Source organism: Aedes albopictus, chromosome 2 (genome assembly GCF_035046485.1).
Source record: "Aedes albopictus strain Foshan chromosome 2, AalbF5, whole genome shotgun sequence".
In the NCBI taxonomy this organism is placed as follows: domain Eukaryota; kingdom Metazoa; phylum Arthropoda; class Insecta; order Diptera; family Culicidae; genus Aedes; species Aedes albopictus.
Window position 1 is genome coordinate 38,199,528 of NC_085137.1, and position 22,824 is coordinate 38,222,351.

General features: G+C 38.8%; 1 protein-coding gene across 1 annotated transcript; it reads right to left on the minus strand.

The window, feature by feature from the left end:
• Window positions 1–730: 730 nt before the first annotated feature.
• Window positions 731–21,617, minus strand: LOC109421246 (uncharacterized). The gene is made up of 3 exons (XM_029854514.2): window positions 20,841–21,617; window positions 1,335–1,836; window positions 731–1,274 (listed from the first exon to the last, which is right to left on the minus strand). Exons 1-3 carry the CDS (start codon window positions 21,497–21,499, stop codon window positions 822–824), a joined length of 1,614 nt encoding a protein of 537 aa, XP_029710374.2. The 5' UTR covers window positions 21,500–21,617; the 3' UTR covers window positions 731–821.
• Window positions 21,618–22,824: the final 1,207 nt, after the last annotated feature.

A 22,824-nucleotide genomic window follows, 5' to 3' on the forward strand; every position in this document is an offset into this window, starting at 1 on the left:
TACAGTTACCGATTTTTATCCAGAATCAAAATCTTTACTCATGATGGTTAAGCTATTCGGTGGGCATCACTGCTTTTTTGCAGTGAAACATAGTAGCCATGATTTCAGTGTGCTATATTTGGCGCCATATTCAGCAATGTTGCCTGCTGGGAAGCTGGAGGATCACTGTTAAAGTTTGCCCAGTTGGATACAAATCGATAACTAATTAATGAGGCGTCCAATTTGAATGCGGTCTTCGGCAAAGTTGTAGCTGATAGAGTAGCCTAGGATTACCAAGGGTCGACTAACCCACTAGGGAACTTGGGGAAATGCTACGGTGGATGGAATGAAAAAAATCGTTTTCCCATAGTAATTCCCATACAAACTTTGAAGGGCTTGTGCAGTCTCAATTTTCAACCAAATGAGCTCAAATTTTGGGAGAAGGCATATAATCTGGATAGGAATCGAATAAGCGGTGTGGAGCAAACATGATTTTTTGAACCACGCTAGTATGTATGTACGTTGGTGTAATAAAGTATAGCATAGCATGGTGTGAGATTCCTCCGTGTTGCGGAGGACTTCTCTAGGGAGCTGACAAAAAAAAGCACAGTAGGCAGGCAGTACGACGTTTGCCGGGACAGCTAGTCCCACACAAATCTTCAGCTTCCTTTGCGCCAGCTCAGTTTTTGACCGATTGAGCCGATTGTCGACATTTAAGTTTTTGGGCCAGTCTATTGGTATACGCAACGTCTGTGTTTTGTACATGCACGGTTTCTTTATTTTACTTTACAATTTTGAACATAAATTTAAAAACTGAGTATTAATCGTTTCGCCTAAAAGCCTTACTTCTTCTGTACGCTTAATCTACTGATCACCAACTCCTTCACGGCACGTCTGAGAACCTTCCCAGCGGCCGATGTTGGCAATCTCTCCACAAAGTAAACTCCACCTCGCAGCTGCTTGAAATCGCTCACTTGACGGTTGACCTGCTGGATGACCTCCTCTTCCGTCAGCGTTGATCCTTCCTTCTTCACGATAACGGCCGTTGCCAGATCCGACGATCGATCTTCTACCGGTACTCCCGTCACACACACCGACTGCACTCCTTCGATCTTTTCGATGACGGCTTCCAGATCCGATGGGGAAATCTGATAATTCTTATACTTGATGATGTCCTTGATCCGATCGACCACGAACAGCATACCGTTATGGTCGAAATAGCCAATGTCACCGGATTTGAAGAAATCTTCATCATCAAATGCATCCAGCGTTGCTTCCTCATTGTCGAGGTATCCCTGGAAGAAGACAAATTTAATCGTGATTTTTATTTTTTTAGATAACATCAACGAACTTACCAGAATCTTATGCTTGTACTTCAAGCGGATTTCACCCCTTTCCGTGGGGCCCAATCTCCGGCCAGCGTCGTCCACTATCTTGACTGCCAAGTTGGAAACCAACGTCCCCACCGAACCGTGCTCAGACGGGTGATCAGCCGCCGTAACAATCCCAATTTCCGAAGTTCCATACAACGATTTGGCTACCCCACGGGGCAGTCGGTCAGCCAGCTTCTTTCGCAGATCCTCGGATACGATGGCACCGCCCATGGTCCACCGCTTGACGCTACTGAAGTCGGCATCGGCGAAACGTGGGTGGTTTACCAGTGAGGCTACGTACGAAGGAGGAGTGAACACATCTTCCACATGGTACTTCTCGATCACATCGATCAGGGTATCCGCGTCGAATGGCTTCCGGGTGATCACGCGAGGACGCTGGTTGTACAGCGAAGTCAGCATGGCAAACATCCCCGTGGCCCAGAACAGTGCGCTGAAGTTGAATATCGGTCCGGCGTCCACATCACTAAAACGATGAAGAAGTAACGGTTGGTTTGAATGGTTTTATCGCAAAGTAATATTGGTATTATTTTTATAATAATGGTAAAGCGAGTTATCAAAATAGTAGGGCACGTTAGAAATTTGTACGAATTCCGTTTTTGTCCAGCTCCGTTTTTATCACTATCCAATTTCGTCAACACTTTATTCCGTTTTATACTCGTTATTTATAGCAGACTCGTTTATTTCGGAGATTCCTATAAAATTTTTATTCGGGTTTTCCATCCAGGAATTTCATCTTTCGATTACTAAAAAAGCTATCTTGGATTCCAAGAGGGCTTCCAGAAGGAGCTCCTGAAGGATTTTCAGAAGAAACTGCTGAATGATTTGCAATAGCAACTCTTGGAAGGTTCCTAAAAGCAACTCCTGGAAGACTACCAGAAGCAACACCTGGACGATTCCTGTAATGGGTGACTGGGAAGTATTCAAAACCTGAGACCCAGAAGTCATATAGGGTTACCACGAAGAAATCCTGCAGATTTATTTGGAAGAGTCCCGGATCGATTTCCTCTCGGATTTCCTATTGAAAATAGTAGAAGAAACTCTGAAGAATCCCAGAAAGATTCCAGATGAAATCAGAGAAAAACTTTTGGAATAATTCCAGAAAAAGAAAGAATTTCTGGAGGGTTTTCAGCAAATAATCTTGAAAAAAAAAACTCGTAGGAGATTCTAAAGAATCGCAGGAACTCCAGTAAGAATTTCAGAAAGAACACCTTGGAGAAATTTCAACAGGATGTCTCATTGTTAACAATCATAACTATTTTCTTAACCCTCATTTTGCACTAGGGTCATTTCTGACCCAAACCGCATACTACGTTACCAAGCTTTTCCCAACGTGATGCAGGACCTTTTAGAATATATTAAAGGTATCTCCTGAATCCCTGGAAAGATTTACAAAAAAATACTCAAGGATCTCTAATGGAGTCACACGAATGATTTCCCGAATGAAATCTTGGAAATAATCCAGAAAGAACCACTAAAGGAATTGCAAAAAAGAAAACACTAGAGGAATTCCCGATAGAATCCCTGGAAGAATTTGGTAAGAATGAATATTCGAAGGAATCCGTGGAGGCATTTCCGAAGCAATCTTAAAAAAAACCCCAAGAATTTAGAATATTTTTTAGAATATTTGGAAAAATCTTTGTATGCATTCTTTAACTATTTCTTGAAGAATTCCTGGAAAAATAGTTCAAGGAATCTTCCGAAGAAATTCTCGAATAGATTACTGGAGAAAATATCAAGAAAAAATGCCCGAAGAAGTAAGCGAAGGATACCCTGAAGAAATTCCAGAAGCGATTCCCTTACTGGAAGAAATTCAGTGGGAACCTCTGGATGAATCCCTGAAGGGTGTCCGTGAGGAATTCTAGTAATAACGACTGCATAATTTCGTTTGGAAGTTCCACGGATTGGAGGAGGAATTTCTTGAACAATATTTTAAGGAATTCCTGGAGGAATCCTTTGAAAAATATCCGGAGGAATTCCTGGAGACACATTGAATACAGGAGTTAATTCCAGAAGGAATCACTGGAGAAATGCTTCAATAAAATTCCGAAAAAATCCAGTATAGGAATCTGTGGAACAAAAATCCCTAATGAAATTCTCGAATAAATCGTTGAAAAAGAATCCTTGTCCTGGGAAATTCCATGTCGGAATTTCCGTGAGGAATTCCCATACAAATAGCTGGAGAAATTGTCAGAACAATCCTTTGAGTGAGTCAGAGAAGTCCCAATCTGGCCTGAATTTCACTTGCATAGCTCATCAAAATCGTGTCTGCCCGAGCAGGAATGAATAACTGACACATAACTGGAGCATACCAAAGTCAGGTAACATACCAAGACAAGGTATTGGTAGATTATCCAGGTATTGAAAATAACTTATTTTGATATTTTGTAGGTATTGATAAAATACCTCAACGAGCTATTGGTTTGGTATTGAGGACTGCTTGAGGTATTATTCAATTATGGAAAAATCGCTATTTGTGTAGAAAAATCGCCGATTATTACTTAGGTATTGCCATACCTGATGTTATTATTCACGTGTTATGCACAGAATACACATCAGTTATTATTTTAGGCATTTTACCTCTTATGCAGGGCTACTCAATACCTCATTCCATACCTGAGTTAGGTATTCTTCAGCTATTTTCTCCTGCTCGGGTGAAGTTCTTTGTACACTATCACAACGTGGTGGTGAACTTCTAAACTCGGTAGTGCTTTTAGTTCAGAACAACTTTGCCTTCCTATCAGACTTGAAGTTCGTGCAATACCTCATCAAAGTCGTACCGGAAGTAAATATGTACACTAGCGTCCGTGGTGGTGGAATTTAGAATTATGCTCTTCATGACCTAGAAGTGCTCATAGTTCTGAATAGCTTTGCCGAAGATCGCACCTTTCTATCTGGCTTCAATCTCGTGACATATTTATTTCTCTAAAGTTATACCGGAAGTTGCGATGTACACTAGCGCCACGTGGTGTTGAAATTCGGAACTATGCTCTTTATGACCTGGAAGTACTCGTAGTCCTTAACAACTTTGCCGAAGATCGCACCTTCCTATCTGGCTTCAATCTTGTGATATATCTCACCAAAGTCGTACCGGAAGTCACTATGCACACTAGCGCTACGTGGTGGGGAAATTTGGAACTATGAAATCCATCACCAGGAAGTGGTTGTTGCTATGAACAACTTTGCCGAAGACAGAATGTTGCTATCTTGTCGAGGTTCAGAGAAAACTCGCTACAAAGACATGGTAGGTACTCATCATAATCAATCTGGGAACAAAACGGAACCGGAAGAAGTTAAAAATGTGGAACTAATGTATTCGTCTAGTTCTCACCGGAAGCTGCATGAAATTCCAATAGGCTTTCACTACACCTCTCTAGGATAGTGTAGGATTCCGTTAACGCAAAAAGATTTAAATTTGGTTCACTAACTGCTGAGATATGGAAGCGCAAAAAAAATAGTTTCACGTTTTATTTTGCCTGTCGGCGTGCTGTTTCTTTGAAAAATTCCTTTCGAATTTCCAGAGATATCCAAGCGGAATGACGCGGTTGGTAACGCCTTTGGAAATAGGAAATGACGATGACTTTGGGAATTAATTTGGCATTTCCTTTCGATTACCTTCGGAAATTTCTTCAAAGAATCTTCCGGCACATCCTGCTTCGGTAATTCACTTGGCAATTGCTGGGACAATACCTTTAGGACAGGCCTACCCAACTTTTTCCGACTGCGAGTGAAACTCCATACCAGTCAACGGGCCAGAAATAAAAATTTGATAATAATACATTTTTTTAAATTTTTTTTCTGAGCATTGCTATAATACTCGAAGTTGATGACGTAATGTTTTAATTTTGTTTTACAATCTTATCAAGAGAATTTTTACAAATACGTTAATTTAATCATTGAGAATCTTTTATTTCAAATCTGTAGCAAACTCAAACCAAATGCTTGCATATTTTTAAACCTTTAAAACTTTTACAAAGTACACTCTAACTTTTTTTATATTGAAAAGGAAAACATTCTGAATTGTTATTCCTCAGGCTAAATTCTATTATTTTTCTCCAATCGTGCCGTGGGCCGCACAAAATGTCCGTACGTTGGGCAGCCCTGCTTTAGGAGTAAGTTTGGCAATGTTTTTTTTTTTAAGAAATTTCATCAGCAAATCCTTCGGAAGTTATTACGAGAGTATTTTGCCAATCATTTTAGGAATTTCCCAAGAATTATTTTTTTATTGCTTTATCAGTTCTTTGGGTAATTTTCTTTGTAATTGTTTTGGCCATAATGTTTTTGCAATTTACCCAGCAATCTTTCTGGCAATAATCCCTTTGAGAATCCCTTCGGTAATGTCTTCAGTGATTATTTCGGCAAAACTTTTGGGAATTTCTTCACACATGTGATTGGAAACTTTTTTCACCAATCCTTTGGGAATTTCTTCATCAAATTTCTTAGGAAACTTCTTTGAGGAGCCATTCGATTAAACCTTTTAGAAATTTCTTGTAGAAGGAATTTACAAAGTTCTTTTGTGAATTCCATCTGCAATTTCTATAAATTCTTCAGTCAATTTCTTCGTAAATTTCTCGGTGATGCTTTTGAACATTTTTTGTGGGAGTTTCTTAGAGAATTTCTTTCAAATTTTCTTCGAAACTTTATTTTAGAAATATCATCGATAATTTCTTTGAAAATTGCTCTGGCGAATATCATTGCAGTTTTTCCGATAAATTCTTAGAAAAATTCTTCAGCCTTCCTACGGCAATTCCTTCGGAAATATTTCTCTGACATTATCCTCAAACAATTCTTTTGAGAAGAATCCTTACCAAAATTCCTTCAGCATTTTCTTTGAGAGGTGCTAAGAAGGTTCTAAGAAATATCTTAGAATTTTTTTTCCGTAACTTCTATGGAATTCCCAATTTAATTGGGAATTTCCCAGGAAGTTTTTCGGGAATGTCTTGGGATTTTTTTCTGCAACTGTTCCTATAATATGTAATTTCATTAGAAATTGATATGACAATTCCATTCTCAGATTTTTTCGGCTGTATTCTTTTGGAAATCGCAATTTCTTTGTGAATTAATAAATTTGTTTAAAAATGTTTTCAGAAATTACAATAGTAAAGTGGTTGGAAATTCTCGAATTTTCACTAAATTTTCATGTTAAGAGCAGCAAGCCCGAGATTTCTTATGAATTCCTCCAGGGACATCTTCAGAAATTTTTCTAGGAATGCCTTCAAGAATTGCGCAAGGGACTGCTCCAGAAATTTCTCCTTCGTGAATTCCTCCATGGGTGTCTTGCGGAGTATCGATAGTGGATGTTTCAGGGCTTGATCTAAAAATGGCTTAGGAATTCCCCTCTCGTTTTTTTTCTTATTTTTTCACAAATATTTCTCCAGAAATTTTCCCAAAGCATCCTTTAATTTCTCCTGGGATATCTTAAGAGGTTCCTCCAGGACTGGAAGTTTTTTTTAGGCATTTATCCAGGGATTCCCAAAAAATACCATAGATCGTTTGAGGTATTTGTAAGTATTCCTTCTGAGTTTTTTAAGGATTTCTCCATACATTACTACAAAAAAAATCATTATTTCCATCTGGAATTATTCGAAGTATTTCTGAAGAAATTTCTTCCAGGTATTCTTTCAAAAATTTTACCAGATATTATTCAAAAACTAATGCACGAACTCTTCCTGGACTTCATCTAGATATTCCTCCAGGAATTCTTATACGAATATCTTAAGGAATATCTCAATGGATTCATCCAGGAATTTCTCCAGAGATTCCTCCAAGAATTCCACAAAGAATTTCCTCAGGAATTGCTACACGAATTCCTTCAAAAATTCCTACTAATTCTTCCATCAATTTCTCCATGAATTCCTCCAGGCTTTTACCCAGGACTGTCTCCGGGGACTTTCCCAGGAACATCACCAAAAAAATGTTTAAGCATACCTCCATTTGCAAGCATTCCTTCTGAGATTCCCGCTGGAATTCTTGTAGGATTCCTCCAGAAATTGTTTCAGTTATTCTTCCAGAAATTCATACGATAATTTCTTCTCCAGCAATTCCTCCAAGAACTCCTCCAGGGATTCCTCTGGCGAATCCTCCTAGTATTCCTCTAGGCATACGCGCCAACATGTGACGTAGTTGGGGGGGGGGGGGGGCGAGGCCTCTCAAAACCAATCAAATACGGAAAATACTGACGAAGTTCAGCTTATTTAGGCATATTCACGTGAAAACTAGTGCATTGAGCAGAAAAAACTTGAATATTGTCCAATTTTTGAGAGCTTCGCCCCCCCAACTACGTCACAAGTTGGCGCCTATGCCTCTAGGTCTAGAGATTCCTCTAGGCGTTCTTTCAGAAATTCTTCCAGGCATTTATTCAGGAATTACTTCAGAAGTTTATTCAGAAATTCCTCCAGGATTTTCTCCAGAAATTCTACCATGACTTCCTCCAGGAACTATGCCAGGGATTTCTCCTGGAATTGGCTTCTTTAACGGTGTTGAGATAATTCCATATTCTGAATCTGCATGCAAAACTGAGACGAAATACAAATTTTCAAGAACGTTGGTGCCCGGGAACCTATTTAAAAATCAATTTGAAGTTTGTATGGGAGCGATTTGTCGAATATTTTGCATTGATGTGCAACAAACATCAATACATATTTAAAAATGAGGAACGTTCCAGTACTGCTCTATTATAATCATTTTGACCTGATATTCAATCGAGAAGTAATAATAGAACAAATAAATCATAAATCCGTTTATATAGCTTACTGTTAAATCATTATTGAACGTTCCCGCAATAGCTGAAGTATTAAACATCAAAAGCATTTGTTCAACTTATGTAGACCACAATAATCAGCTATCGGAAACTGTGGAACATAAGCTTTTTAACGCGTAGAAGAAAGCTCTTCTTCATCTTATATTAAAGCTAGTAAGGGCAAATCGAACAAACAAAAATTGCTGACGTTTGTTAAGCTTATATTTGAATTGCTGTTCACGTGCCAAGTGTTGCATTTTTGCTTATTTACAATGCAAATAGCATCATTTCAGCTTATTATTCAGCATTTGGTTTTGTTCAGCTGCGAATGTTATACACCAGCAATAGTTCAACATGCATGCTTATTTATGACTTTGAATTGTTCCTTGTATAGCGAACCACTCGGGCAGCGGCCGGCATTTTGGGCACTCTTCGCTATAACTAAGTCAATTTCAAACCAATTGACTCTTGAAATTTTGTACACGGCTAGATACTATACGTATCTCATCGCGTTTCAAAAATTGTGTCAATTGGTTCAGAATTGGCTGAGTTATAGCAGAAAAGTGCCCAAAATAGGACCCCTGCCGAGATGGTTCCACTTCCCTACTTTTTTTTAATAATTCAAACAAAAAATCAGATTTTTCAGATTTTGGGCTATTTCATACATTTTAAAATCAGTGTGCACTATTTCGACTGTAGAACTGGCAACACTCTCCCGATTTTTATAAAATTTTGACAGTTCAAAACTGTTTTTGGTAAAAATTTCAGCCATTTCGGTTGAATACTTTCAAAGTAGAGCAGTTTGGATTTCACTATACCAAAAATCACACTTTAACTTTTAAACGGTTAGATCAAATTGAATGAAATTTTGACACAACACTTCGACATATATACTTTACTCACAGAAAAGTTATTATTGAAAACGGTTCAGTATTTTTGGTTCCACAATTTTAGGGAAAAAAGTGATATTTTGAAAGTGATTGTTTGCCCAGGGTACTCAAACAGTAAGTCTCTTGTTTCAACAATTTCTCCGCCAACACTTTTTGATTTTGATGATTTCACAGCGCAACATTTTTTTGGCTCAAGAGCAAACTAATGTGTCTCCAAAGGATTTTGGGTCGCTGAATCCGAATCCGGGCTCAGATTTGCTCCAACACGACACAATTTTGAGCTATACCTCAATATATAGGGCAAAATATGCGATTTTGGGCTTTTTTGACTGCAAGCCTTAATGGCTGGAAATATTTTTTTTAAGCAATCAAAAGGTTAATTGGTCAATTAACATCTAAATTAACGATTTATGCGAAATATTTCATTTTACCTAATCAAATTTGGTAGATTTAACCATTTTATGTTAGTATGAAAACTTGCATGCAACTTTTGGAGGGTGACTTGTATGGGAAATATCGTACCTAACATAAATCGCTTAAAACTATCAAATTCAATTAGGTAAAACGATTTTTTTTGCATGAGTCGTTAATTTAGATGTTAATTGACCAAATAACCTTTTGATTGTTTGAAAAAATATTTTTATACTTAATGGCTTGCAGTCAAAAAAGCCCAAATTCGCATATTTTACCCTATAAATTGAGGTATACCTCAAAATTGTGACGTGTTGGAGCAAATCTGAACCCGGGTTCGGATTCAGCGGCCCAAAATCTGTCAGAGACACATAAGTTTGTTCTTGAGACAGACCAAAAGTTATTTTTTGTTACGCTGTGTAATTCGTCCAGAAATTACCTACTGCAAATTAGCGCAAAGTTCCTCCAGGCATTCGTCAAGAAATTTCTACTGGCATTCCTCCTTGAATTTATCTGGAGATTCCTCCAGGAATTCTTACAGGCATTATTCCAGGGATTCCTCCAGCAATTGCTTTAGGGCCACCTCCAAGAATTCCTCCAGGCATTTATCAAGGAATTCTTCCAGATATTCCTCTAGGAAATAATCTAGGGAATCCTATAAGGATTTCTCCAGGAATTCCTCCAGGGATTCCTTTAGAGATTCCTCTAGGGATTCTTCTACCGATTCATATAGAAATTTCTCTCTCAATTTATTCAAGAATTACTCCAGAAAATGCTTCAGAGTTTCCTTTCGGAATTCCTCCAGGTATTCCTTCAGGTGTTCCTACAGACATTCCTCCAGGCATTGTTTCAGGAGTTTCTCTAGGAATTGCTCAAGACAATTTTCTAGGTATTCTTCCAGGGATTACTTCAGGAATTTCTTCAGAGTTTCATCCAGGAATTCCTCCAAGAATTCCACTAAGAATTTCCTCATGAATTGCTACACGAATTTCTTCAAAATACCTACAGCAATTCCCCTAGCAATTTCTTCAGGAATTCCTCCAGGCTTTCATCCAGGATTTGATCCAGGACTGTCACCAGGGACTTTTCCAGGAATTCCTCCAAAATTTTTTTTATGCATTTCTCCAGGAATCCCGTCAGGTATTTTGCAAGCATTCCTTCTGAGATTCTGCTTGGGATTCCTTTAGGATTCCTCCTGGGATTCTTCCAGGATTCCTCCAGGTTTTTTCAGAGATTCTTCCAGATATTCATACAAGAATTTCTTCTTCAGCGATTTCCCCAAAAACTCCTCCTAGTATTCCTCTAGAGATTCCTCTTGGCGTTCTTTGAGAAATTCTTCATGGCATTTCTTCAGGGATTCCTTCAGGTGATTTCTCTATGAATTCCTACAGGAATTTATTCAGGAATTTATTCAGAGATTCTTCCAGCATTTCTCCAGGAATTACTTCAGAAGTTTATCCAGGAATTCCTCCAGGATTTTCTCCAGAAATTCTTCCACAGATTCCTCCATGAATTTCTTCAGGCATTCCTTCAGCAATTTCTACAGTAATTCGTCCAGCAAATCCTCTAACAATTTATACAGGAAATCATCCAGGTATTCCTCAAGAAATGCCACTAGGCAGGTACTAGGCAGGATTTCCTCAATGGTTTACTTCAGAAATTTCTCCAGGGATTCTTCCCAGAATTCCTCTAGGGATTCTTCCCGGGATTGTTCCAAGTATTTCTCCAGGTATTCCTCCAGGAATTCCTTCAGAAATTCCTCCATGTAGGCAGGAGGATTTTTCTAGGAATTTCTCCAGGGAGTCTTTCAGAAATTCTTCGGGATCTCTTTAAAAATTTATTAATGGATTCGTTCAGAAATCCTTCCGTATTCGTATTCTTTTCCAGGGATGCTTCCATGAATTCTTGAAGACTTTTTTTAATTAGTTGAAGGATATCTAGAGAAATTTCTCCAGCGATTTGTGTTGGAATGCTTTAAGAAATTTCGGTAAGGATGCCCTCGGAATACAGAGAAATTTACATCCAAGACAATTTAAGATTGCTGATAAGCACAGACTAGATGATTTATTACTGAAAGAACTCCAATTACTCATACATTTTCAAAAAATCTAGAAACGAGTTTCCATTATGTTTGAGAAAATTATGAAAAAAATAAGAGGAAATAGTCCTAAAAGAGTTCATAATTTCAAGAAAAGTTTTGCTATAATGTATTACGCAAGTAATGTAGAACAAAAAAATATATATATATCTAGCTCCAGAACAAATAATGCACGAGTGTAGAAAAAAACCCTAATCTTCCTGAAATTGGCCACCGCTATCAGATCCATACTGATTTATGTAGAACAGAATAGCTTTTTTCAACGTTTAGCACAAGATACAACTGCGTGACTGCTTTTAGAATATAATATTATTATATTTAATTTCATCGTGTTTCGCTAAGAGCTAGTAGGTATAACTTTTTTAACGATGCCTGCCTCCCCCCTCCCCTTACCTCTGACCGAAAAGCTGGCTACGCCCTTGATTCTAGGATCAGAAATTGTATATATGTATAAATATTGAAAATATTAGGGGAAAACTTGGTTGTTGTGGTATACATTTTGGAAATTAGCCTTGAAACAACAGAAAATTCATATTGTGATACATTGTATGATAAAGCTAAGTTTCCTGTTGCCAAGTAGAGCGCTCAAGTAAAATTTCACCTTTTTCCGTAAGTAATTTTGACATTTGTTTAACTGACAGCATTCTAACGAAACGATGCTGTAAGAAGGATGTGAAGAAAAGGGCATCAGGTTGTTAACGATTTGGACTTAGAGAAATTTCGTTCTTTTCCTCAGGAAATGTTATTGAAATTTAAATGTACTATTTCGCGCGCGTGTAGGGAAAATGATTCAATTTAAAACTTTTGAGTGGGCTTCTGGGGAAAATCCAGATAATGAGATTCCAACAGAGTTGTGAAACTTTCCAGGGAAAATACTGATTAGAGACATTGCGCTGGAATTCTGGGGGAACTTTTAATGGTATTACAGAGAGAAAAAAGGTTAGATACTTATGAAAAATTCTGCAATTTAGGCATTCGGACTACGATGGAAGGAATTCTGCTGGGACTCTTGCGGTTACTTTATGGAGTTGTTGAAGAAATACTGGGACAAATCTTCACGGGAAATTTTATGAAGATTCACGAAGGATTCTTTGTGATGAATCTTCTGGCATTCCGTACGAAGGTTTTTCTCTGGGATTTCGCAGAGGAAATCCTTCCATTTGCAACTTCTTCCGGGATTCCTCCAGAACCTCCTTCTAGATCTCCTCTAGGAGTAAATTTTTGGGTTCCTCCTATAGTTACTTCTGGTATTACTCCAGGATTTTCTTTTAAGATTACACCAGGGGTGGCTTCAGTGAGATTTCTCCAATAATTCCTCTAAAGATTCCTCCAGAAATTCCTCCGAAGATTCCTCCAGGTATCCATTCAGGGATTCCTCCGGAGATTCCTCCAGAAATTGCTCCAAAAATTCCTCCGGAGATTCTTCCGGAATTCCTCCGGAGGTCCAGGAATTCCTCCGAGGATTCCTCGGAAGAATCTCTGGGAGGAATTCCTGAAGGAATCTCCGAAGTAATTCCTGGAGGAACCTCCAGAATTGGGGGAATTCCGGGAGGAATCTCCGGAGAAATTCCAGGAAGAATCCCCGGAGGTATTTCTTGATGAGGAATTCCTGGAAGAATCTCTGGAGGGATTCCTGGAGGAATCCCCTGAGGAATTTCTGGAGGAATCTCTGGAGAAATTTCCGGAGGAATCTCCGGAAGAATTCCCGATGGAATCTCCAGAGGAATTCCCGGAGAAACCTCTGGAGGGATTCCCGGAAAAATGTCTGGAAGAATTTCCGGAGGAATCTCCGAAAGAATTTCCGAAGGAATCTCCGGAGGATTTTTTGGAGGAATCTCCGAAGGAATTATTGGAGAAATCTCAGAAGGAATTTCTGGAGATTTGCTCCAGAAGATGCTCTGATGATTGCTCCATAAATTCCTTCGGGGATTCCTCCGGGAAATTCCTCCAGGAATCCCTCCCGGAAAGTCCTGCAGGAATTCTGGAAGAATTGCACGGGAATTTCAGAGGAACTCCCGGAAAATTCCTGGTGGAATTATTGGTGAACTTCTGGTGGAATTCCCGAGGTAATTTTAGATGAGTTCGTGGGAAACTCCTGGAGGAATTTCTTGAAAACTCATTGGGGAATTCCAAAGAAATTTGTGCAGGATATCCCGGGGAACTCCTACAAGAATTCACGGGGAACTACTGGATATATTCCCGGCAAACACCTGAAGGATTTAACGGGGAACTTCTGGAGGCATTCCCGGGGAACTCCCGAAAGTTTTATTGGGGGTTTCCTGGAAGTGGAACCTGATAATTTCTGGATGAATTCCCGGGGAACTCCTGGAGGAATTTCCGGGGAACTCCCACGAAAATATCCGGGAAAATCCGGAAGAATTCCTGATAATCTCCTGGAGGAAGAACTGAAGGAGAACTTCTAGATGAATTTCCGTGAACTCCTGGGGGACATTTTAGAGGAAATATCGGGAAACTCTTGAGAGAACTCTTTTAGGAATTTTCGAGAACTAAAAAACCTCAGATTTCTTTTGATAGAGCAAAACAGAGCAAGAGCAATGCTGCAGATTCTCACATAATTGCTTTCTCCCAGGAAACAAACATATTCACCGAGCTGGAGTTGTTCTGAAATTAACCGTAGGATATCCGTGCTCATTGTGTTTTGCCGCGCATACGCGCCAACTTGTGACGTAGTTGGGGGCAAGGCCACAGACAAACAGACGTAACACCTTGAACGATTTTCCTGGAAATCCATCGCCCAATTCACACTACCTTCATCTGGTGGAAAAGTTGCACGAATCACTATGTTGTGCCATATCGTCAACAGAAGGCGCTAGTGTGAAACGTCAAACGCATAGAAAAACGACGCGTGCGCCTCTGGTTGTGAAAGCCACAACTATGAAAATTTGAAATGATCGTTAAAAGCGTGGTCGATGGAAATTTCGCAAGTGTTACGTCTGTTTGTCTGTGATATAAACAAGTATAGTCGTTCTAGTCTAACATTATGAAAATCATAAAACACTGATATTTTGACCAGTGTTACATATTAAAGTTTATTGTTTTCGTGTTATTTTTTCGTGAAAAACACGGAGACAAATTCCGTTCGTTTGAAACAAAAATATTCATGTTTATTCGGTAAACTGATAAAATGTTAAAAACTAAAATTTTATTTTTTAAAACTAACTCAATTCTACATTACACCAACCAAGCTAGCATTTCCATGTTTGACACTTCTGAGGTCATTTTGACTGACCACACACATGCACGAAAAAGACGGATCATATATTCTACTTTATCGATCTTGTTGCCGTCCTTTTCATGCTCATGTTACATCTGTCAAAATGGCCTGTGAATTATCAGTCATTTTGAGGTTGGGTTCGTTGGTGTAGTAAAGAATTACACATTTATTTCACTATCGAGAACGTTAACAAAAATCACAAGTTCCAGCTGCAACATCAAACAAGATTTCCTCCTGCAAAAAAGGTAAGGTTCACCGAAAGTCTCCACGAAATACATGATGTTGGCATTGAAAATACAACACGAGAGGTGGGTTTTTCCAGCAAAGGAAAAGACTTTAATTTTATTAGGAAAACAAATATTTCCGCAGGGCCGACCATGCCACAACAAAGAAACAAAAATATTCACATTTATTTCTAGCATAATCTGTCAGAAGATGTATTTTTGTTTCAAACATGGTTTGCATTTGCTTCATATGTGACATTCGATTTGCTCCAAACAGTTTTATTTTTGTGGCCTGAACAAATTGACAATTTATTTGTTACCTCAAATATTTTTGATTTTTGCCTAGTTTTTTCTGCGTGTAAAGATAGCAAATCAATTGGCTTCTTTAACGGTGTTGAGATAATTCGATGTTCAAAATCTTCATGTGAAACTGAGCCGAAACCCAAATTTTCATGAATTTTGGTGCCCGGTAACCTATTTAAAAATCAATTTGAAGTTTGTATGGGAGAGATTTGTCAAATCACAACTCGTCGCAGTTTGTACTGGGCGGAGCTGTCAAACAGTAGCCCAGCTGTCAAAAGGTGTTTTCAAAAAACCTCTTCGAAATTAATTTTAGGTACCAAAATAAAGTTCTAAAAATCTGAAAAAAAAACATAGTGGTTCAGAAAAAGGTGCTCTTCCATATAGAATCGAACAATCAATACATTTTTCTTAATTTAAAAACCCAATTGATTGGTTCAAAAACTCTGACGGTTCGAAAATTTAGAAAAATAATGAGAAATGTCGTTGTTTTGGTCCAACCTTTTTTCAACATGACCACCCTGTAGTTGAAACAAAAAAAATAACTTTCCAGGACGCACGCCTATTTGACCCTAAAACTGCACCACGCTCGTGCTGTATACGACGAGCGAGGTTTTTGGTAGTGTTGTACTTTTTACAACATCGCGTGTCCTGAAGGGTAAAGATCATTCCTACCTAATTTTAGCAATACCGGAGCACTTTTATTCTCGAGTCTATTCTTTTTGCCTTTCTCGTACACCAAAGTGTACTGAAAGGCTATATATTCACTCAAAAAACGAATTTTCGATAGAAGGCTCGGAGGATCAAGTCACATATACCAATCAACTCAGTTCGACGAATTGAGATGATGTCTGTATGTGTGTATGTGTGTATGTGTGTATGTATGTCTGTGTACAAAAAGGTCACTCACTTTTAAGGCACTTCCCATTGGCCGATTTTTCGGATTATAGCTCGAATCGAACCGGAATTTTACCGCATTGTTTGCTATTGAAAATGGTCCGGATCGGTCAAGGCGTTCCGGAGTTATGGCCATTTGAGTGATCCGGACCAGCACCGGTAGGACTGGCCACATATAAAACTGAACCAAGTCCCATCATGCGACACATCAACCTGCGGCGAATTTTGTAACCTTCAGCATGATTGACAAATTTTGTGCGGATATCAACACAGGAGGCCGAGAATTCTACGATGTCGGTCCAAAATTCAAGATGGTGGTCTAAAATCCAAAATGGCGGCTCCAAATTCAAGATGGAGGCTGCATAATGGAGTTTTAAGCAGGGTGCAACATTTTCATAGTCATTGACTGAAAACAGCACGAATTTGAATGATTCTGCACTGAATATTCAAAACAAACAAATTCATTTTCGCTCTGCCTCTTCACACAGTCAGTCAATTCGTAGTCATTGAATATGATGCCGATCGAGAAACATCTTCATAATTACCTACGTTTATGATTACGATTCCTTCCAAAAACACTCCACAACAATCAAATGGGAAAAGATCGGTGTAAAGCACCGCTAAATGTAATCGAAACGTTAATATTTTATCAGCAATTAAACACTTTGTAAGATGTTTACAAATATTCATTGACTTTCATTCAGCTGACAAACGAGTATCGAGCAGCTGAATATGAATATGCAGGCAAGTGAATGAAAATTGCCGCACGGTGAACTTCAACTCGTCTGCTCGAAAATTTTGCGCCCTGGTTTTAAGCCCTAAACCTTGCAATATGGGTATATTTTGTATGGGGAAGATGTTTGGAGTCCAATAATGGCGACCAGAATATCCAAGATGGTGGTCTGAAATCCAAGATGGCGCCTCCACCTTCAAGATGGCGGCTGTTTAATGGAGCCCTAAAACCATGCAATATGGGTATATTTTGTATGGGGAAGATGTCCGGAATCCAAAAATGGTGACCTGAATATCCAAGATGGCGGTCTAAAATCCAAGATGGCGGTTCCAAATTCAAGATGGCGGCTGTATAACGAAGTTTTAGGCCCTAAAATCATGCAATAAGGGTATATGTTGTATATGGAAGCCGGTATAACGGAGTTTTAGGCCCTAAACCATGCAATAAGGGTATATTTTGTACGGGGAAGATGACCGGAGTCCAAAAATGGCGAACTGAACATTCAAGATGGCGGTCTTAAATTCAAGATGGTGGCTTCAAGTTCAAGATGGATGCTGTTTAAAGGAGTTTTAGGCCCTAAAATTGTATGGTTTATGGGTACATTTGGTAGGAGGAAGATGTCTGGAGTTCAAAAATGACGACCAGAATATCCAATATGGCAGTCTAAAATCCAAGATGGCGGCTCCAATTTCAAGATGGCGGTTGTTTAGTGGAGTTTTTGGCTCTAAAACCATGCAATAAAGGCATATTTTGTATGGGCAAGATGTCCAGAGTACAAAAATGGTGGCCTGGATATCCAAGATGGCGGTCTAAAATCCAAGATAGTGACACCAAATTCAAGATGGCGGTTGCAAAGTGGAGTTTTTGGCTCTAAAACCATGCAATATGGTTATAATTTGTATGGGGAAGGTGTCCGTTGTCCAAAAATGGCAACCTGAATATCCAAGATAGCTATCTAAAATCCAAAATAGCGGCTCCAAATTCAAGATGGCGGCTGTATAACGGAGTTTTAGGCCTTAAAACCATGCAATAAGGGTATATTTTGTAAATGGAAGATGTCTGGAGTCCAAAAATTGTGACCAGAATATCCAAGATGGCGGTCTAAAATCCAAGATGGCAGCTCCAATTTCAAGATGGCGGCTGTATAACGGAGTTTTAGGCCCTAGACCATGCAATAAGGGTAAATTTGGTATAGCGAAGATGTCTGAAGTCCAAAAATGGCGACCGCAATATGCAAAATGGTGGCCCAAACACCAAGGTGGCGGCTTCAAATTCAAGACGGCGGCTGTTTAATGGCGTTTTAAGCTCTAAATTCATGCCATATGGGTTAATTTGAAATAGGGACGAATTCTGGACTCCAAAAAATGGTGACCAGGGTATCCAAGATGGCGGCTCCAAATTCAAGATAGTGGCAGTTCATTGGAGTTCTGGGCTCTAAAACCATACCATATGGATATGTCTGTTATGGGGAAGAAGAGTGGAATCCAAAAATAAAGACCAGAATATTCAAGATGACGGGCTTAAATCCAAAATTGCGGCTCAAAATTGAAGATAGTGGCTTTTTGTTAAGGTGAAATGAAAGCGTCCAGGTGCATTCTTGAATCGCATTTTTAAGAGCATCCATAAAACGCCCGAGAACGGAAATGCTACTCAATGTTTATCACGGGTGAGCAAGGCTACTCATTGCTTTTTCAGGTCTGTTTGTTGTTAAGATGACGAGATCTGTGCTTTCGGTATTTGCAAGGCAGCCATTGTGTCGGCCATCTTTGGATTCGCTCATATATCTCTTTAAGAGTTTGAGGCTCAAACATCAAAGCTACATAAATGATATGATTTCTGGTGCCATGTAATGGATTTTTGTTTAACGTATGAAAGTGCGGTATTCATGAACATGAGTTTTGATGAAATGTGTTTTCGAAGGCACGAGAAAGGCACCATCACCGCTAGGTGGATTAATTAGGGTTTTTCATGATATGGATGATATATAAATTTTGAAAATTAGTCTCGAAACTACAGAAAATAATTGTTCTTCTTCTTCTTCTTTATGGCTCTACGTTCCAACTGGGACTTGGTCTGCCTCTCTTCAACTTAGTGTTCTTTAAGCACTTTCACAGATATTAATTGAAGGCCTTTCTTTGCCTGCCATTGCATGACAATATGACATTGTATATTGTGAGGCAATTACAATGATACACTATGCCCAGAGAGTCGAGAAAATTCATTGTATGATGAACAAAAAAAATTAATCAACGAAGAATGCAAAATAAAAACTTTGGAAGTGCTTTTAGAAATCTGGACTGCGAATTACGCTTTATAAAAGTGGGACTGATATATGTATGAAGAACATAGCCAATTTTTTGAAGTAGGATTTTTTTTTTGATAGTAGTACTGAAAACAAACCATCAGCCGTTAAAAAATAATGCAATGCACAATAGAAATCACTTGCAGCTAAAACATAGTCTACTGTCCAGATGTAGTTTTGGAGAAAAAAATATGCGAGAAGAGTTTTTGATTCCGGAAAACATGGGAGGAACAAGTCTCCCTAGGGATCAAGTCTCTCCTACTGTCACGATTGTTGATTTGTGGTTCTAAGCTCCAAGTTAGTAAACAACCTGCATTATTCCAATAATGCCAATAAGTGGCTTCTGGGTTTGCAGGAGATTCGTTGATTACAGCAGATTATGCAATTTTACAATTTTTTGATGAACAATTTGGAACACCTAGAACATCCCAAGATTTGAAAACTATTCCATATTCATTCAGAAAGCCGTTCAAATTCTTATCCATGTAAACCATATCTAAAATCAGCATTACCAAAATCAGATACACCAAGTGTGTATCAATTATTTTGTTTTTCCAAACTTCTTGGTGTTCAGGATGTTCAATAATGATTCAAACCCAATTACTCATATCGTAGGGACAATGGAAATTCGCGGCAACATTTCTTAAATTTCGCGGGCTACTATTGTTAATTTCGCGGCACTGTCGCGGTTCCATATTTTTGACCGTTTTTCTGAAGAAAACGCTAATTTTGCATACCAAATAAGTCATTCACTTGGTTTTCAGAGGTCTAATGATGAATTCATCGAAAAAGACACACATATGACGTTAAAATAGAACAGAATCATACATTGAAAATACAGTGAACTTGTATTATGCGATACAGAATCGTTTAAAACTTACCATTGTTTAAAAAATTGAAATTTATAAGGTAGTTTCACAATTTTGTCAATTTTCGCGGCGTTTCGCGGGATATTTCACATTTCGTGACCAAAGGCCAATTTCGCGGATTTCGCGGCTTCCGCGAAATCGCGAATTTTCATTGTCCCTACTCATATGTTTTCCCAATTGAGGAGTAGGTGGCAATAACTTTGCTGAAGAATTTTTTTTATCAGGTGGGTGATTTTATGCAACTATTTTTTTTTAATTAAGGTTATCATATATGACTCTCCGGCCCAAAAGGGTTAATGGCTTGTTTTATTATCGTTTTGTGATCAATAATAAAGCTGCTAAAATGACAAATGTATGGGCTTACACTTTGGATCTGCATTTCCATTCAAAACAATTATAATGCTATACTACTCCGTTGGCCGATGATTGTCACTAACAAAAGAGTTTATGAAGCACTAAGCTGTCTGGAGAAACAAAAACCCGATACAATAATGCAACAATGCAACTAGTCAAGCCCTGATAATAACTACTACCAAAACAATAAATAAACTTGATAAAGCCGAAAATAAAAATGGGGTTTGTGTCACATCAGATCTATCACCTGGGCGCAAGTTACGCAACCAAAAACAAAAAAATGTCTGTAGGAAAGTCCTACAGACGCACTCACGTAAACTTGAAAGTCACCCAATCGCCCATATAATAGTTTTAATCACAAGAATTTTATGCAATTTATACACGTCTATTCCACAACAACAACAACAAATAAACTTACTCTGAAAACACATCGTTCTCGATCAGATGGGCATGCGACAGGCAAACCCCCTTGGGCAGTCCGGTTGTCCCGGACGAACACAAAACAACAGCCAGCAGTTTCTTCGAATCTCCCATGTACCTGGGACAGGAGCTTTCTTCCTTCTTCACATGCTTCAAGAGCTTGTCAACCGATATGGCTTGGCCTGCCGATTCGCCCATCACAAAGATCAACGGCTTCTGGACGATCGCTTCCAACGCAGCGAGCTCCACCGTTGCTCGATTGTCTTCGTCACAAAAGATGACCCGGGACTGCGTTTGGCGCATCATGTGCACTAGATCGTTACGGTTGAACACCGGCGCCAACGGATTAACCACCATTCCGATGGTCAAGCAAGCGATGTATACCGGGACCACATTCTCGCTGTTGGTACAAACCAGCGAGACCATATCACCTCGGGTGCATCCCATGTTCCGTAGGTTCTTCCCAATACGTACTATACGGAGTCTCATTTCGGCACAAGTCATGTAGAGGTCATTGTCGGCATCGATTTGGATCACATTGTCCGGAGTTCGACCCAAAAGATTCCACACAATTTGACCAATGTTGGCCTCCGGGTTCAGGATGCTGGGTCGCTCTCTTCCATTCCACTGTTTTCGCTCCCCATCGTAGGTGGCCATCTTTTTCTCTGGTTTCTATAGCAATGTCGGTCGAGACTCGAAGTAACTTGGTTTATGTGTATGTCCCGTCCACTCGGGATGAAATGTTCAACGCGACTGAGATCGAAACACAGGGCAAAACAGTACCTAACAAGCTCTAATCGGAGCGGTCAGCATGAGCAAATAATCTCGTTAGATAACGAATCATTCAAGTTCTCGGCTCGGACGATGCTTGTTGGGGTACCGCAGAGTGGGGTAGCTTTGGAAGGTGTTTGACATATTCTCACCCCATGGCTTCACTAGACAGAAATGTCTTGCCATTTTGCTGGACAGATGTGTCGTGACAGAAAAAATGTTCTCTCGCTGTTTGACAAGACATTTCTGTCTAGTGGAGACGTAGGGTTAAGCAACTTTTGTGTTTAGTTCATGTTCTAGAGTGCTTTCTTTGTCGAGAAATTTTTATTTTTCATTACCACACAAAAAGAACCATCTGTGGTATTTTCAGTTTTGAAGATCTGTCCACTGAAATCAATTTCAAAAATGTAGGCAGATATCTTAATGCGCATTTAACGGTACAAATAAAAAATAATGGAAATTTTAATGCTCTAGTTGAATATTGTTTGTTGTAAAAACAAGTAGGATAAATGAGTGAGTATATGTAATCTAATTATGCATTAGTCATTATTCTGTAAAGTTCACATTTTTACACAAATATTTGTTACATATTGATGAAAATGTTTTCTCAATAATAAAAAAAAAATCTTACGTGGAATTTGATGAAAACTTGACAGATATTTCAATTACAATAATTGGCAACTGGGAACCCAGTACATATGTATTTAAAAATATAAAACTATATTGTGTTGCTGTGAAAAATGAACTGTATGTCAACAATCTGATTTATTGTTTCGGAAAAATTTCGTTCAGCTGAACCGCTTATTCGCCATATTGTGATTTGGCCCATGACAATATGTTAGGGGCTGTTCATAAACTACGTAGATCAAAATTTTGTTATCGCAGATCCCCTCCTCCCTCGTAGGAGGGATTTGTATGGAGCGTAGACCTAGACCAGACCTCCCAAAAAGTCTATGTGGTATATGAACGGCCCCCTAAATGGAATATTACAATATACTTACACTTTTACTTAATGATAGTATACTTCTGTTCAGAATTATGTGGGTAGGTAATATGTTGTTACTATGTTATCAAAAACAAACCAGATGAAAATCATCAAAGTTACTCCATTTTACGGCACTGATACTGTGGTGTATTTTTTGCAGTATCATTGCCTGCACACATGAAAATAAAAGAAGTTTATTCTTGCTGAAATTTGTATAATCAACAAA

Bases quoted from the DNA above. Each gene is read 5' to 3' on its own strand.
- LOC109421246 (XM_029854514.2), bottom strand. From the start codon at position 21,499: ATGGCCACCTACGATGGGGAGCGAAAACAGTGGAATGGAAGAGAGCGA. The intron at 1,837-20,840 runs GTAAGTTTATTT...TCATCGTTTTAG, and splicing joins GAGAACGATGTGTTTTCAGA to TGATGTGGACGCCGGACCGA. The intron at 1,275-1,334 runs GTAAGTTCGTTG...GTCTTCTTCCAG, and splicing joins AGTACAAGCATAAGATTCTG to GGATACCTCGACAATGAGGA.